Source organism: Felis catus, chromosome D1, assembly GCF_018350175.1.
Source record: "Felis catus isolate Fca126 chromosome D1, F.catus_Fca126_mat1.0, whole genome shotgun sequence".
Taxonomy (NCBI): domain Eukaryota; kingdom Metazoa; phylum Chordata; class Mammalia; order Carnivora; family Felidae; genus Felis; species Felis catus.
The window spans coordinates 40,567,934-40,584,587 of record NC_058377.1 but is presented as its reverse complement, the minus strand read 5'-3'; the positions used below and the strand labels follow the sequence as shown (position 1 = coordinate 40,584,587).

At 48.1% G+C, this 16,654-nt stretch overlaps 1 protein-coding gene and 1 long non-coding RNA gene across 2 annotated transcripts; both read left to right on the top strand.

The window, feature by feature from the left end:
* Positions 1 to 337: 337 nt before the first annotated feature.
* Positions 338 to 12,956, top strand: MTNR1B (melatonin receptor 1B). Its single transcript, XM_003992620.5, has 2 exons — positions 338 to 670; positions 11,618 to 12,956. Exons 1-2 carry the CDS (start codon positions 400 to 402, stop codon positions 12,487 to 12,489), a joined length of 1,143 nt encoding a protein of 380 aa, XP_003992669.4. The 5' UTR covers positions 338 to 399; the 3' UTR covers positions 12,490 to 12,956.
* A 171-nt stretch (positions 12,957 to 13,127) lies between these two features.
* LOC111556597 lies at positions 13,128 to 15,236 on the top strand. The gene is made up of 2 exons (XR_002736177.2): positions 13,128 to 13,679; positions 14,923 to 15,236. It is a non-coding gene; the product is annotated as an uncharacterized LOC111556597 (long non-coding RNA).
* Positions 15,237 to 16,654: the final 1,418 nt, after the last annotated feature.

Here is a 16,654-nt window from a genome sequence, read left to right as displayed (position 1 = left end):
TTCTGACAACAGGTGGGCAGGTCCCCACCACCAGCACCTTCTCCAGTCTGCAAACCTAGGTGTCCCTTCCTGGGCACAGCTTCTCTTGGGGGTTGAGGGAGGAAGGAATCTGGGATCTGGGCGTGGAGGTGCGCTCAGGGACTGAGACCTGGGCTGGGCCAGGCACAGTTGGGCCCTGGGTCTCAGTTGCTCCGGAGGCAGCCACCGAGGAAGGCGCTCCTTTGGGCAAGCCTGCACCCCAAGTCGTCCTCCAGTTCCTACATTCTCTCCGCCCCCTGCCCACGCTTAATTATTTCCTCTGGGTCCCTCCCTACAGGCCTCCTCCCTCGCCCGCCCGCGCAGCCGGGACACAGAGGGGAGGGCGAGAACTCCAGGCGCGGCACCGCGCTCCCTGAGGCGATGGCGGGTGGCGCGGTGGCTGGCGCGCGCGGCGCGGGGGGGTCCAGGATGCCTGAGAACATCTCCTACGCCAACTGCTGCGAGGCGGGCGAGCTGGCCATGCGCCCGGACTGGCCGGGGACGGGCCGCGCGCGGCCCTCGGGGACCGCCCGTCCTCTCTGGGAGGCGCCCGCGCTGTCTACCGTGCTCATCGTCACTACCGCGGTGGACGTTGTGGGCAACCTCCTGGTCATCCTCTCCGTGCTCAGGAACCGCAAGCTCCGGAACGCAGGTGAGCGCCACGCCCGCTGCTGGGGCTGGCGTCTGGTCTCCACCCTGACCCCGCCATCCGCCTCTTTGCGCGTTCTCAGTCCCGGGCGCCCCGTCCCCTATTCTCTAACCTAGTCCCCAAGTTTGGCCCTCAGCTCAAAAGTTAGGGTGAGTTCCTGCCCTTCCCCGACGCGAGGCGCCGGCGTCCGCCTCTCGCAGCCGCCGGAGGGCACTTGGCGGACCTGTGCCAGCGTGAATTGCACAAAGTTTTTCTGGCGCACTTGTTGGCACGGCGCCGGCGCTGTGGGAACGCACGTGTCTGGAGGCTGCTGTCATCCGGGGTGCTCAATTTGTGCGGCTCCAGATGGTGCCCCTATCTGGCCACAGAAATCTCAGGATCTTTGACACCTCTCTCCCTCCCCTGCCGAGCACAGGGGTTCACAAAGCAGGTGCCAAGAAGATGAATGAATTCAGGGAGGCTCTCGGGTGAGATTTGGGTTAGAAACTTCTCTCCAGTTCGCCGAAGACCCAATTCCAGCCAAGAGAGTGAAGATGCAGAAATCTGCAGGGTCTGCTTGGGTGGGAACTACATTGCTTTGAGATAATGGGGTCCCTTGTGAAGACAGAGAATTCGTGGGATTCGGTGAAGATTAAAACGATGATTTGGCAAAATAGGGTTGCAGTCCTGAAAGTATTTTTCCCTTCTGCCCACTCTCATTTCAGTGTTTCCACTCCGGGGCTCTACAAGGGCAGGGGTGAGGGAGGGAGTCTCTGAACTCTGATCCTGAGAGATCATTGGAGCATGCTGAGCACCTCAGCCTGCGAAGAAGTTCAAAGCCCTGTTTGTCAATTTGTAACTTCCTAGTTTGGGCTTAAGGGCCCTTCAAATATTAGAGTGAATTAAAATTAAAAAGCAACAGCAAGAAAGCTAAGTATGTAGTTTAACTGTGCTTTTCTAAGGAGCCAGACCATTCCGAAAGGCCAGTTGTAAATGGGTATATATATTTTGTGCGGATCTGTGACTCCAGTGTTTTTACGTAAAGAACAAACAAAAAATAAAATTAGGAGCTACTGTTCATAATATGGGAAACAACACCGTTAAGTAGAAACACGCTTTCTAACGCCATCATTTCAGTAGTGGTGGTTAGTATTATCTGGAATACCTTTTTCAAGACATTATTACGTGCTCTGAGTAAAAGCTATATATTATGAAAGGGCAGGTTGTGGTTAGAAAGTGGTATTTGAAATTTTTGATCACATTGTCCCTTTGCGGGAACCACAGACATGCTTCCCAGGCACAGAGGGGCAGGAGGGAGGTGGGGCTGGGTCCTCCAGGTTCTGACACAGGCGACTTCTCTCCCTGACTAACCAGGTGTTTAGAGATAGCCTGGAGGGCTGTGCTTCCCTGGTGAATAATCTGGGCAGACCGCTAAGGAAAAGGAGACTTGGGGGGGGAGCGGGGGAACTGCTTTTTTTCTTTACCTGAAGCAGACAGGCATCTTCTCCCCTCCTCCATCCCGAGGAGGGGGGCGCTCCCGGAAGCCTTACTGATTTGGGAGTGTGGCCGGGGTGTGTAAGGAGCTTGTGACTTGCTGGCACATCCCCTGTTCCTACTTCCTGTTGAGTTCACTACAGCCCAGCACCGGGAACAAATTTTGACACTATAGCTAAATGACGTTAATTCCTGACACATTGGTGGCTGCTCTAGTCATGCAATTCAACCAGCTTTGATTTGACCGTTGCATTTATTGACGAGGGTCATGAAAAAGCAGACCATTGACTTCAGTTAAACCCTAGCAGGGTGAGATCTGAAAAGGTGCTTAAAAACTGTCAGCACTTGGAGTTTGCACTCATTCCACTAGGAATCAAGTCTCCTGTACTGAGAGTTTGGAGTCATGTCAGACCTTTCTGTAATTAAGTTTGGTTCCTTAATTCATTGGTGTTGAGAAGATAGGACTGTGGCAATGAGAACACTCAGAGGTCCCATAACCAAGGCACACAGCCCATATTAAGATCATAGAACCTTTCTTAGAAGACAGACGCCAGTATCCTTTACTTGACTATTACAGATGCAGTTCCTCTTTCCATTCCTTTTGTAAAAAATGTTTATTTATTTTTGAGAGAGCCAGAGAGAGAGCCTGAGTGGGGGAGGGGCAGAGAGAGGGGGACAGAGAATCCCAAGCAGACTTTGCACCATCAGCGTCAGCGTAGAGCTGGGTTGTGGGGCTTGAACTCAGGAGTTGTGAGATCATGACCTGAGCTGAAACCATGAGTCGGATGCTTAACCGACTCAGCCACTCAGGTGCCCCAGTTCCTCTTGTCATTCCCAACAGGGATGATCTGGTGGCAGGTAAGTGGTTAGATTAATTGTCCTTTTTTCCTGGAACTACCCTATCTGTGGCTTCTGTTGTTGCATGCATTGGGTCGATCTTTTCAGAGACAGCAGTAAAGAGAGGGAGGGATGGAGGGAAGATGGGAGACAGATCTGGGGCATTGACCCACCTTGGAAGGGAAGACCAGGTGTTTGGTTCACTCTCTTTTTTTTTTTTTTTACATGGCACTGGGTTGGCGGTTGACAATTCTCAGTGTGTGCTTCCTGGGGACCTACCATATTTGAGGCTTTCCTGACAGCATCTGAGGACATGTTCTGTGCCTGCCACGGCCATGCTTGCCCTGGTCTAGACTTAGCCAACAATAATCTCTGCATTTTTGATTTTTATCTCTTCCTTTCCCTGCTTTTCTGGAACCTTCCCCCATCAAGTTCTTTCTTTCTTATTTGTGTTTTCAATGTCTATCATAGACATACACGTACACACACACACACACACACACACACAGTCACACAGGTATACACACAAATAGGCACACATACCCAAGGGTCTCTGATGTTTAAAAAAAAGTGGCTCCTGGGTGACTCAGTCAGTGAAGCATCTGACTCTTGATCTCGGCTCAGGTCATGATTTCACCGTTCGTGAGATCAAGCCCCGTGTCCAGCTCTACACTGACAGTGTAGAGCCTGCTTGGGATTCTCCCTCTCTCTCTCTCTCTCTCTCCCCCTCTGTCAAAATAAATAAATAAAATAATAAGATAAAACAGCATTTCCAAAAAAAGAAAAAGAAAAGAATCTTCCCTTGATTGTATGTCTGCTTCTAAGTTCATTGCTATCCTCTGTCTTGTCACAACCAGACATCAATTTCCACCTGCTGACTACCTCACTGCTCCCCATCTCCTCCTCAGTGTTCTGCAGCCTGGCCTCAGAAATGGCCCTCTGTGCAAATATCTGTCATCGAGGCCTACTCCCTCCTTGAAAACCTTCTTTCCTTGGCTTACCAGATGCCAGTGTTTGGACCTCCTTCTTCTCTCCTCCCAGACACCTGATCCCTGGGAGTCATTCCTTCATTCCCCAAGTCCCCATGAGTTTTGCCTTATAATATCTTTCAATATTCCCCTTCCCTGCCCTCCCTACTCCTACTGCCCTACCTTACACACTCACCATCGCTTGACGAAACTATATCCATAGGGTCCAGTCAACCTTCCCTGCTCAGTCCTGCAGTGGCTCTTGCCACCAGTGGAGTCACTGCCATCCGTTACTGCCTTGGGTCTATACCACAGGTGACTCGGGAGCGCGGCTCACACAGCCCTTCTCCAGGGGCTAGCCCCCGCTAATGCAACAGCCTCTTCTCTCATCGCACTTGTGAACTACAACCATTCCCACACAGTCCACGCGTGCTATGCACCGCCTCATCTCGGGGAGCTCCCTGCCTCTTTCTGCTAGTGAATGTCCCAGTGTGGTTGTTGACGTTGCTTATTAATAGCAAGAAAGGCGTGGGGACTCTGTCTCCCTCTTCGGGCTTCCACGGGCCCTCCCCAGACAGCTCCTGCCTCGCTGTCCTGTTGTTGGTCTTTCTCTCTCCCTGTGGGACTATGAGTTTGTTGAAGGCTGAGACTTTTACTCCATTTCTGTCCACAGAGCTGAGGGCATACTAAGGACTGAATACGGGTGTTGAAACAAGTTGAAAATGGACACGGCAACAGAAGGCAATGGGTCGGAAGGAATTAATCGTGCTTCACGAGGTGGGGCAGGCTCATTACGGCACTCAGAACTGCACATGTAATCAGTGGAATTCTTACGGAACCGAATTGCTTTGAACACTAAAAGGGTACAGTACACCTCACTCTTGTCCTTGAAAGCTGAGTGGCACCTCTACACAAAGGTGTGCCTGCTCCACTTGCTCCTGTGTGGCCGGCCGCCTCCAGCCATGCCTGGGCTGCCCCAAACTGTGCCTCAGTGGCTCCTTAGGGAGTTTGCCCCTGGCTGGTCTGGGCTGCCTGTAGAATGTGAGCCTCCTGCCGTTACCTTCACTGTCCAGTCGGCCACACGGAAGAGAGCTGAGAGACTCATGTCCTTAGTGTCATGTCAAGATGATCTCCATTAAGAGAGTTGAAAGCACGACAAGCATCAGTTACTCCTGGCCCGTAGGCACAGGAGCTGATTTCCCAGGCGACAGTCAGGAGCCATGGGCTGACAATGGATTCTTGTGCTGCGTCTGAGTTAGAGGCTGTTGGGGAAGACAGTTTGGTGATATGTAAGAAGAAAGGATGTGAAATGTTTGACGTTGGGATTGCCCAGGAAAACATGGAGGACTTGGTTGCCGAACACACAGGTCCTTGTCCAGAGTCTGCTCTGTCCTCCAGGCACCCAGTGATGCTCAGCCTGTACCATCTTTTTCCAGGGACAGAGACCGCATTGCAGGCTTCCTGATGGGAATTTCCAGCCCGGCAGGGGTTTTGCATGCCCAGTTAGACTGGAGCAGAGCCCGCCTTCTCCTCCCACTTGTTGACTGAGGGTGTAAATGATGAATGAATAGATAGGCTGGCTTCACGCAAAGGCTCTTGGGAGGCTTGGAGGAAATGCTTAGTACACCCACAGTCCCTGTGCACTCCAGGTGTTATAGGTGAGGTGGATTCCACTCAGTCCAGGCATCATCCTACCACCACCAACCACTCATGGAGACGCGCCACTTGGTGACAGGTGTCCTTTGACCTGCTCAGCCCGTGGGGTTTGCAGTGCTTATCAGCTGAAGACCAAACTGGGCTAGTTGGGACTCTCTCCCTGATGTTGCCTGAGCTCTCCAAATTCAGGTTTCTGCTCTGAATACTTTCTTATCTCTTCACCGAGCAAAGACAAACACATTTTAAATCCCATAATTATGTCTTTAGCTGAACAATCAAGAAAGCTCATAATCCTCTTTAATTCCCTCTCTGTAGCTCTCAGTAGCCCAGGGGCATGGAGACTTCTGTGTTCGACTGACTTTTTATTTTTTTCCCCGTAAGTTGGGTTCTGTGTTTAGCATGATATATCACAAAATTCTGAAGACACCAGTGCCACTATTAGGTCTTACAATTTAAAATACTTATTGCTGAAAGAGTAGAATTTGGGGAGTTGAGAAGTACAGTCCCCAGTGCTGAGGGAGTTTTCATCCTGGGGTCAGTGTCCTATCTTCTATGCTGTCCTTCCTGAGCTGTGACTTCTCATATCTTATCTCCAGGAATTATAGTCCAAGATTGTAGTTGAGAGTCTCTTTCTTGTTTTTGTCTATGCAACTAATTATAATATAAAAACAACAGTAATAAATTAGAGCTAATATTACTGTGTGCTTATTATGTACCAGATAAAAATCTTTCCCATTTAAAAGAGACAGAAAAGGAAAAAGACTCTGTACATCCCCCCCATCAAGGGGATATCCCTTGGCAAGGACCCTTCCATTTCTTTCCTTGTCTTGAAGCCAGAGCTTCAAGAGAGCTCTGGCTCTCTTGGGAGAGCCAGCTACAGTGCAAAAGTTTATTCTCCAACATTTGACAGAATTTGCCCTTGCTAATGTCACCTCCTAATGGCCAGGTTAAATGGGCACACTTTCTTGTTCTTTCTCACCTTGGTGGATGACCAAGAAACTACATCATTGCCCTTGACATTTCTTTTTCCTGATTCCCTCCAGTGCCCCTTCTTTGTCACTCTTTCTCTGTTAGGGCTATTGGCAGTTCACATAATCTTAGTGTCAGTTTCTTGAAATGGAAACCATGCTGTCAACTTTAAAGGATTCTTGTGATAGACAATTTAGCCAATTTATGTAAAGGCACATTATAAACTCCAAGGTGCTATACAAATTTTTGCTTTGTTGTTAGTATTAAGTGTAAGTGAAGTAATAAAATGGTACCATAAGAGTCTCCAGATATCTCTATTGATGATTATGGAACAATATTTTGTAACAAGAATCTCATTTTTTAAAAAATAGATGTTTATGCTCTTGGCATAAGAAGAAAAGGAAAAAGAATACGTTTTCTTCTTTTAAGTGGTTGAAGTACCCCCGTCATGTTTTTGTTTACACTATTAGCTTGCCTAACAGTCCTTTTCTTTTTTAATTAAACCAAAGTTACATTTCAACTTAGCCCTTAGACGCATCCACACTCTCTAAGATTTTCATAAATAATGTCATTTTAGTGGAACACAATCTCTGCCACCAAAGAATTTGGAAACCAAGTTAGGAGCTTACATTAATGTAAAAGCCATTTGTTTTGGTATTTGTAAGGAAATCAAGTTTTTTTTTTTTTTAAGATTTTATTTTTAAGTAATCTCTACACCCAATGAAGGGCATGAACCCACAACTCCATGAGCAAGAGTCACATGCTTTACTGACTAAGCCAGCCAGGTGCCCGAGGAAATCAAGTTTTTGATAAATGATCTGCTCAGTGATTTCAGATGCTTATCCCCAGAAAGGAACTGATAAAAATAGTTCAGTTTAGTTTAGAGATGATTATTATTTCCTCTGCCCTTTCCCGCACAAATCCCATTGGAAGAAAACAGCCATTCTAGGAAGGAGGCAGGCCTGTTGCAAGGGTCTTTGTGATTTTGTTCAACTCCTTGGTGAACTTTCCTTTCTGACCAGCCCCATCTCCAGCCACTGCCCCGGCCTCAGGCCACCTGAGTACTTCCTCACTGCTCCCTTAGCCTGGCCTCCCTCCCAGCTCTCACCACACTGATTGGCTGCTGTTTTTGTGTCTGTTTCCCCAATAGCCCTGTTGGCCTCTCAACAGCAGGGGCCATGTCTTTGACCCACACACGGTAGTACTCAATAGACATATTGTATGTTTGAATAGGTAAGGGATAGAAGATGACCCCGAGGCACAAAAGTTTAACCCTGTTAGAAATGATAGACGATCTGTTTATTTCCCTATTTTAACCTTTCTACGTCTTGGTTTTTTATTTATTTAATTGGCTTCTCTGAGACCATGAGCTTTGTGTGGGGAGGGAGTGTGTCTCTTGTTCACCATGCCTCCCTCGGCCCTGGCAAAGGCAGAGCTGGTGCCTGGTAGATACTCAGAAATATTTACTGAGAAAATGATTCCATGACTATTTGTTTCTACATTGGCTTTTAGCTCAATGACCGAGGGCAATTTAAATCCAACAAACTCTTTTTTCGGGCATGCAGGGTGGGCACAGGGAGGAGGGATGCAGGGGGCGCACAGGAGGAGGGGCAAGGGATGGAGATAGCTTTACTTTCTGGAATTTTCCTATCTGATGAAGACTAGATAGCTCGATGACGTCTGCTGGCTTTCTTTCCCCCTCTTGGATTACCAGATCCTTGTTAAGTAGAGTTCCCAGAAAAAAGGACAGAGGAAGCGAGGAGGGAGGGGATTGTGGTGGTTGTGTGTGAGGGATGTGCTCTGTGTATGAATATGAAAAGGGAATCCCGTATTAGTGAACAAAGCCCTGTTGTTGAAGGCTGTCTCCGCTAATACACCCTGTCTGATGGAGCCAGATGGAAATAAATCACGCCAGGACTTGTGATGTAAATATTCATTAGAAGCCCGTGCACTGGGGGATGAGCACTGTTGTGTGCACCCTGATTGATTTCTCACCTGTCTAGGGGAAGAAATGGATAGAGAACTAGATCTCCCTTGAGTATCCCCCAGAGAGGACCTGGCTTCCTACAGATGGGAGACAAAACAAGAATTTCATTTGCCTAATTTGGAATTGTGTCAAGAAATCTGGGAGACAGTCTGATGTCTGGGCAGATGAACCTACAGCGGGAACTGGTTGATTTCAGCCTTTTAGGAACAGCCGGAGCAATAGGGGAGAGTAATTGAATCACTGTCTACGTGGGGTTGAATGTGTTCTTCCCACTATTTACAAGCTGTTTGCCAGCCTCTGGGGCATTATTAGGGGATGAGCCACATTAACACGGCAGAGCTTCACTGGTTTTCGGGGGAAACAGCTGGCTGAGCTGGCACCAGCTCCCAGCAGCCCTTGACTTTCTCTGCACGTGCTTGCAAGTGCCAAAAGCTTGTTTGCTGCTCAATCAGGAGCCCAGAGGGCCCTGCAGAGACCAATATTCCTAGGTTGGAAAGAAGTGATTTTCTTCACAGAAACAGCCAAGTGGAATGCATGGGAAGAGAAGGAAGGAGGGCCTCAGAAGAAAAGGAGAGAACCCATGAAGGAACAGTCACGGAGAGAGAAATTCAGTAACTTGCCCAACCTCAAAGTGACAGAGCTGAAATTACCCATGTCATTCCGGCTTCCAGCACCACCTCCAAGTGTCAAAAAGACACTTAAAATTCTGGGAAGAGACAAGGGCTCCTGATTCAGCTGAGTACAAGAACTTTGAGAGAAGAAATACCTCACCGTCTTGGAGCCAGGTGAGGTCTGAGCAGGAGAGCCAGAGACTGAAATCCACCAGTGGAGACAGCAAACATGACTGGGAATTGAATGGAAAAGCAGGAGACCCACTCCACACCTCAAGCAGGTCCTCAGATGTGCATTTCCTGCCTGGCCACACTCAGCAGTAAAAATGTGACGGGGGTTTTATCCCAATTGTATCCCATTAAGATGCCTAATTGTCCAAACGATGTTACATCAGTTACATCCTATCTCCCTTGGGCCCTCACATAGCTCTGACTCAGGAGTGGTTAGGTCCTGACGAGTCCCAGGAAGCTAACAGGCTTCTTTTCTATTGGTTCTGAGTGAGGTTGACTACATGCCTCTAAGGCCAGAATAGGCACTCAAGAAGACTGCCTGGGGGCACTTGGGTGACTCAGGCATCTGACTTCGGCTCAGGTCAAGATCTCACCATTCCTGAGTTTGAGCCCAGCGTCAGGCTCTGTGCTGACAGCTCAGAGCCTGGAGCCTGTTTCAGATTCTGTCTCCCTCTCTCTCTGCCCCTCCCCCACTCGTGTTTTCTCCTCTCTCTCTCTCTCTCTCTCTCTCTCTCTCTGTCTCTCTCTCTCAAAAATAAATAAACGTTAAAAAAATTAAAAAAAAAAAAAGAAGGCTGCCTGGGGGTCTTCTGTGTTCCCACCCCCATCTGGAGCGCATCCTGTGGAAACTTCTTTGAGACGTGGTAAATGTGCGTGGGGAACGGGCTGGAAGCAGCCCTTTCTCTACCTTGGGGGTTTGTAACTGTAATTGTGGAGTCTACCTTACCTGGGGGTCTGACTCAGAAGGATCCCCAGCCAGGTGACTCTGAGCCTCCCTTTTTCTGTACCCCCCTGAAGCCAGACCACAGCCAGACCTCTCTCTGATGGCTGCACCTTTTGGACCCTGCCTGATGCTTTGGACCCCTGAGGTGGTCACATCGGCCCCTGCCGCACACAGAACGCATTCATGGTGGCACCGGAGCCAGTGTCCTTGCCTCCTTGGGGAGTCCCTCCTGCACACGTATTCCATCTGCCCTCCGTGTTCAGCTGCTCTGGGGCCGGCAGCTTGCACCCCACCATGTGGTGAGAGGCTAGAAGGCTTGAAAGATGACGTCTAGCGCCCACTGCATTCCCAAGGGTCCCTATGGCTGGAGAGGATATCATCTTCTGAGCATGTAGTTGGTGCTCCAGCAGTGCACTCGGTGAGTGAAACAAGTGGCATCAGGGATTGAGCCTCTCGTGTTCTGAGCTTCATGTCGGCCAACCTTTCAGATTCTTGGTGCTTTATTCGTGAGTCAGTGTTTGTTTTAGAATGCAAATGTTTTAGCCATAGAAATGAGTTCTTTTGGATGTAGCCCCCTCTCTTCCCTAGGGTTCTGGCCCAGAACACGTCCAACGCATATTAATCAATGGCTGCTGTAGTTTCCAGAGGTTCTCTCTGGCCACAGAGCTTGGTGACGCCAGAGAACACTCCATTCAGCAAAGGGAGGCGGCTCAGGCTACTTTCTAAGTGTCTTTAATTCAGTTTTCTAAATGTGAACTGCAGGTGGGATAGAAGAAAGGTTGCAAGAGGAAGAACCATGTACTCTGGTATTCCCCCGTGTTGCCTTGCCTGGGGCCTACGCTCCCAGCCACGTGGCCATGTCGGCAGACGCCCGGCCTGGTGGCATGGAGTCCAGTCCTTTCTTCTTTTGCATATAAAAGCCAGGGAAGTGGATTCACTACCACCCCTCCCTGCCCACACGCCACCTTCCTATAAATCTCTCTGATAGTCTCCTTTCGTGTCTTCTCCCGACTGGTCAACAGGCTACTCTCTAAGTGTCGTTAATTCAATTTTCCTGATGTTTGGATCCTCGTCCCTGGGAATCCTTGTTGGAGTTTAGGCGATGCCAAGCCCCCAAGCATCTGCGCCTCTCATGAAAATTGTCATCGTTTGTGAGCGCCCACTGTGTCCCCAAGCACTCGGCACCATGATTTAATTCTACAGCTATAGTGTAAAGTAGGTATCATCATTCCCATTCTGCGAATGAGAAAGATGAGGCCTGGAGTGCCTGTGTAACTTGCCTCAGTCACACAGTGAGCAGCAGAGATGCTGTGTGAGCCCTGAACGCTGTGCCTCCAAAAGCCACTGTTCCATCCCCAGTACTAATAGCTCAGTAGCTTTTAAGTAACTGTTTAGGGTAACTGGATAAAGGGTAGGATATTCGACAGAAGAGAAATTGTGGGGTCTCTTGCTGACTCTTGCTCCCTATTTCCTGCTCCCTATTTCCTGCTCCAGGTAATCTGTTCTTGGTGAGCCTGGCATCAGCTGACCTGGTGGTGGCCTTGTACCCCTACCCGCTAATCCTCGTGGCCATCTTCCATGACGGCTGGGCCCTGGGGGAGGTGCACTGCAAGGCCAGTGGCTTCGTGCTGGGCCTGAGTGTCATTGGCTCTGTCTTCAACATCACTGCCATCGCCATTAACCGCTACTGCTACATCTGTCACAGCATGGCCTACCACCGGATCTACCGGCACTGGCACACCGCCGTCTACATCTGCCTCGTCTGGCTGCTCACTCTGGTGGCCTTGGTGCCCAACTTTTTCGTGGGGTCCCTGGAGTACGACCCACGCGTCTACTCCTGCACCTTCATCCAGACGGCCAGCACACAGTACACAGTGGCAGTGGTAGTCATTCACTTCCTCCTCCCCATTGCTGTCGTGTCCTTCTGCTACCTGCGCATCTGGGTGCTGGTGCTCCGGTCCCACAGGAAGGCCAAGCTGGAGACCAAGCTGCGCCTGAGGCCCAGCGATGTCCGGAGCTTCCTAACCATGTTCGTGGTGTTTGTGATCTTCGCTATCTGCTGGGCCCCGCTGAACTGCATTGGCCTTGCTGTGGCCATCGACCCAGAAGGAATAGCTCCCCAGGTCCCGGAGGGGCTCTTTGTCACCAGCTACTACCTGGGTTACTTCAACAGCTGCCTTAATGCCATAGTCTACGGGCTTCTGAACCAGAACTTCCGTAGGGAATACAAGAAGATTGTCTCAGCCCTCTGGAACCCTGGGCGCTGCTTCCGGGATGCTTCCAAGGGCAGCCAGTCCACAGGGCCTCAGAGCCAAACTCCACCTGTCGTTAATGCCCAGCATCCTGTCCAGGTAGACACTCTCTAGACTGGATCACTGACCGGGCGACCGGTTCATTAAATGGTGGGGGTGGATCTGCTCCATGTGTGAGATCAGGCAGCCTGCTGGGCTATGCCGTCCTGTTCACGTGACAGCACATGGCTTGTGGAACTTCATCCTGTGGACAAGAAGACCATTGGCATCCTTGGTTCGGGCTAGTCAGAGGATGCCTATAGGCACTGGGGGCCACATCCAAGTAAGCACGGCATCGGCCCTGGCAGACACTCTCACTGCACCGGAGACTTGAGGCACACATCAACCAAGGAAAGGACAGAATGAGGACGGGCTTGGGACAGAAGAAGCCAGTTACTTCCTATGAGCTGTCCTCTTCTCCCACTTTGGCCTCCTTTCTGGTTTCTCTCTGTTCCCCAAAGGGCAGTAAGAATGGATACCTTCCTGTTGGCATTGAGGAGGGCACCTGTCGGGATGAGCACTGGGTGTTGTGTGGAAACCAGTTTGACAATAAATTATATATATATGTATGTGTATATATATATATATATATATACACACACACATATATATGTGACATATATACTAATATATACACACACACACACACACATATGGGAACATACCTCAACATAATAAAGGCCATCTATGAAACCCTCCCCCCCGCCCCACCCCGGCCACCAATAAAAAAGAAAAGAAAAAGCTCTGTAGTGCTAGGAGCTAGGTAACTCTGCAGGGCTGCAGGGGGCTGGCGCCTCCAGAGGGCAAGTGTTCTGCACGCTCCCCCACTGACTCCCTGTGCATACGTGCACGTGCACACACACATACACACCACTGTGTATACACCAGACGCACCACCACCTCAGCCACACTATGCACATACCTCAAGCACACACACACCCCCTCCTCAGGCATCTGGAGCATGTAGCCGGCCTGGCTTCCTTTCCCGGTTCCACCAGGCTCAAGTTGTGTGACTTGGGGCAAGCTCCTGACCTCTGTATTCCTCGGTTTATTCACCGGACAATGGAGATCATGCCAGTACCTGTCTCCCAGGGCTGTTGTGAGGGTTCCTTGGGATAATACAGCCAAAGAGCTGAGGACAGTGCCTGATGCATGGCGATCATTCAGTAAACACTAACTATTATTATTATTACTACTACTGCTACCTAAAATGAAAGATAATCTTGAAGGAGAGAAGAGGAGACAAAGACCGGAAGTGGAGACAAGTGAGTGGGGGAGGCGTGAATGGAGGTGGGGGAAGGGCGCCTCACTTCCTGTTTTAGCATGTCTGCCTACAGGCTTTGTATTTGCAGACACTTCAGGTCTTAGCACCAATTTGGCTTCCTTCCTTTGAATTTGGCCTTCTTCTTCGGTTCCACAAACATGACCGACTACTCTGGGGCCAGGTCCAGCAGGAGAAAAAAAAGGCATGTTGCCTGCCCTCTTGGAGGTCACAGTCTGCTAATGAACAGTATCGGCTGGCACTTAGCGGGTGCTTGCTTTGTATCAGGCACTATATGCACTCTCTCATTGAATCCTTAGAAAATTCTTTGAGGAGATATCATTGTCTATATTTAGTAAGCGACTAAACCTCAAAGAAGTGAAATGATTTCCTGAGTTTCCTTGGACAGAGTCCAAGTCTGTCTGACAGCAGTATCCCGTTTCCTTCCCCACCCCTGCCCATACCTTAGAAGGTGTGGCAGGGACAAAGTGGGGTAAGTACCCCCAGGACATAAGTTGCGTGGGGGGTTCCAAGGAGAGAGAAAAGTTATCTCAGCCAGCTGGCAGCTTTGCAGAACAAAGAGCCCAGAATGCTGACCTCTCAGCATTACTCTGGACGCTTTGCCTTCCCTTGTCATGTGAGGAATCAGTTTGGGTGCAGTGGCTAGTCATCTAGTTACCTGGGAGCTTATGAAACATTCAAGTGCTCTTAGCTCCACCGAAACCATTTTGAGTGTGGGGTGTGGGGAAGAGCCCAGTAATCTGATTCGGACCCCGGAGGTCCTCTACCAAACTGTTAGGAATGCAGGTGTTTCGGCCCCGGTTGCCTACCTATTGGGATCCCGTTGCTGGATGCGGAGAGTCCTGTCCAGGGAGGCCTCCCAGTTCAGACCTCAGTCTGAGAGTGAAACACAAGGGACCTACGGCTTCTCGCTGAGCTGCAGCCACGCTTCTTGGTTCTGTGCAGAGCCTGAGCTCATCAGACCAGGCATGTGTTCTGTTCTCTCTGCCTCCTCTCCCCAGGCACAACTATAGGGATTTGCCCTTCGCTCTTGACTTAGAGGCAATGGGTGTCCCCCACTGCTCTTCTTATTTCTATCTTTTAACTCTGAGCTGAATGCATGGTAAAGTCTCAATAAATACGGATTGAGGAAACAAAAGTTCTCTTCAGTTTTCTGGGCCCACAGATGTTACCTGATTTGCCAGTTCTGACAGTTTGCTAACCGGGAGCTTTTCTTGTTTCCATAGGTTTTGGTGATGATCCAGGAACCAAGAGAATGAAAGGGTATAGAGAAAACCCGGGATACTGGGGCCATCTGTGTGCTCATGTGGAATGGCCTCAAGCTACAGGCCCTGATCTTAAATGAAGACAATTTTGCTGCAAAAGTGTGGGAACTCTATCCATCCTCCACCACCTTGCTGTAAATGTCTATTTAGGAACTTGGATTTATTTTTTAAAAAATCTTTCCATAAAGATAACTATTGGCCCACATAACTTAACTTGTGAATTTTATCAAATATTTAATAAAGAAATAATACTAACCTTACACACACTCAGAAAATAGAGGAAGAAAAAACATTTCTCAGTGTATTTTGTGAAATCAGCATAACACTTCCTTATAGTATTGCAATTTCATTTAAACAAAAGAAAAATTACATACAACAAAAGAAAAATTATGTCCCTCCTGAACAGAGATGCAAAAATCCGTAACGATATATTAGCAAATTGGTTCCAAAAACATACAAGAAGGATTCTGCATCATGACCAAGGTGGTTCCCCAAGAATATAAGGTTAATTTTACATTTGAAAATCAATGTAATTTGTAATTTTAACAGAATAAGAGAGAAAATTATGTCGACACATGCAAAAAAAATAATTTTACACAATTGAACATTCATTCATGACAAAAAAAATTTTTTTGGAAAACCAGGAATAGGAGTAAATTTCCTCAAGCTGGTAAAGAGTATCTTTGAAAAAACTACAAATGATAACATATTTAATAGTGAAATCATTAATGTTTTTTCCCTGAATTGAAACAAAGATGTATGCTCCCACCATTTCTTTCAATATTTTACTGGAAGCCCTAGCATTATAATAAGTTAGAAAAAGAAACAAAGGACACACATTATTAAGAAGAAATAAAAAGTAAAACTCTCATTCTCAGATTACATGATCCTATATGTAGAAAACCGTATAAAATCTTTAAAACAAACAAACAAACAAACAAACAAACAAGGGACACCTGGGTAACTCAGTAGATTAAGCAGCTGACTCTTGATTTCAGCTCAGGTCATGATCTCACAGTTCATGAGATCAAGCCCTCTGTTGGGCTCTGCACTGACCGTGCAGAACCTGCTTAGGATTCTCTCTCTCCCACTTTGCCCCTTCCCCACTCATGCTTTCTGTCTCTCTGTCTCTCTCAAAATAAAGTTAAAAAAAAATAAACAAAACAAAATAAAGCTACCAGAATTAGTAAGGTCACAGGATGCAGGGTAAATTTTTAAAAAACTATAGCTGTTCTTAAAGTGAAAAAAAATAAATAGAAACAATAACAATACCACAAAAATGATCGAATATAGAATTAATCAACCAAAAGATGTACAAAGTCCCTATGCTGAAAACTCCAAAAGATTGCAGAGAGAAAGTAAAGAAAACCAAAATCAATGGCGAGATATACCATATTCGTGGATTCGAAAAATATTAAAATATCTACTTTCCTAAATTCATCTATGGAGTCAATGATCCTAATCAAAATTCTAGCAAGATTTTTCTTTTATTTATTTATTTATTTTTTTAAAATTTCTTTTTTCCAACGTTTATTTATTTTTGGGACAGAGAGAGACAGAGCATGAACGGGGGAGGGGCAGAGAGAGAGGGAGACACAGAATTGGAAACAGGCTCCAGGCTCTGGGCCATCAGCCCAGAGCCTGACGTGGGGCTCGAACTCACAGACCGCGAGATCGTGACCTGGCTGAAGTC

Excerpts from the sequence above, each read along its gene's own strand:
- MTNR1B (XM_003992620.5), top strand. The coding sequence starts at position 400 with ATGGCGGGTGGCGCGGTGGCTGGCGCGCGCGGCGCGGGGGGGTCCAGG. Across the intron at positions 671-11,617 it reads CCGCAAGCTCCGGAACGCAG|GTAATCTGTTCTTGGTGAGC; the intron begins GTGAGCGCCACG and ends TTCCTGCTCCAG.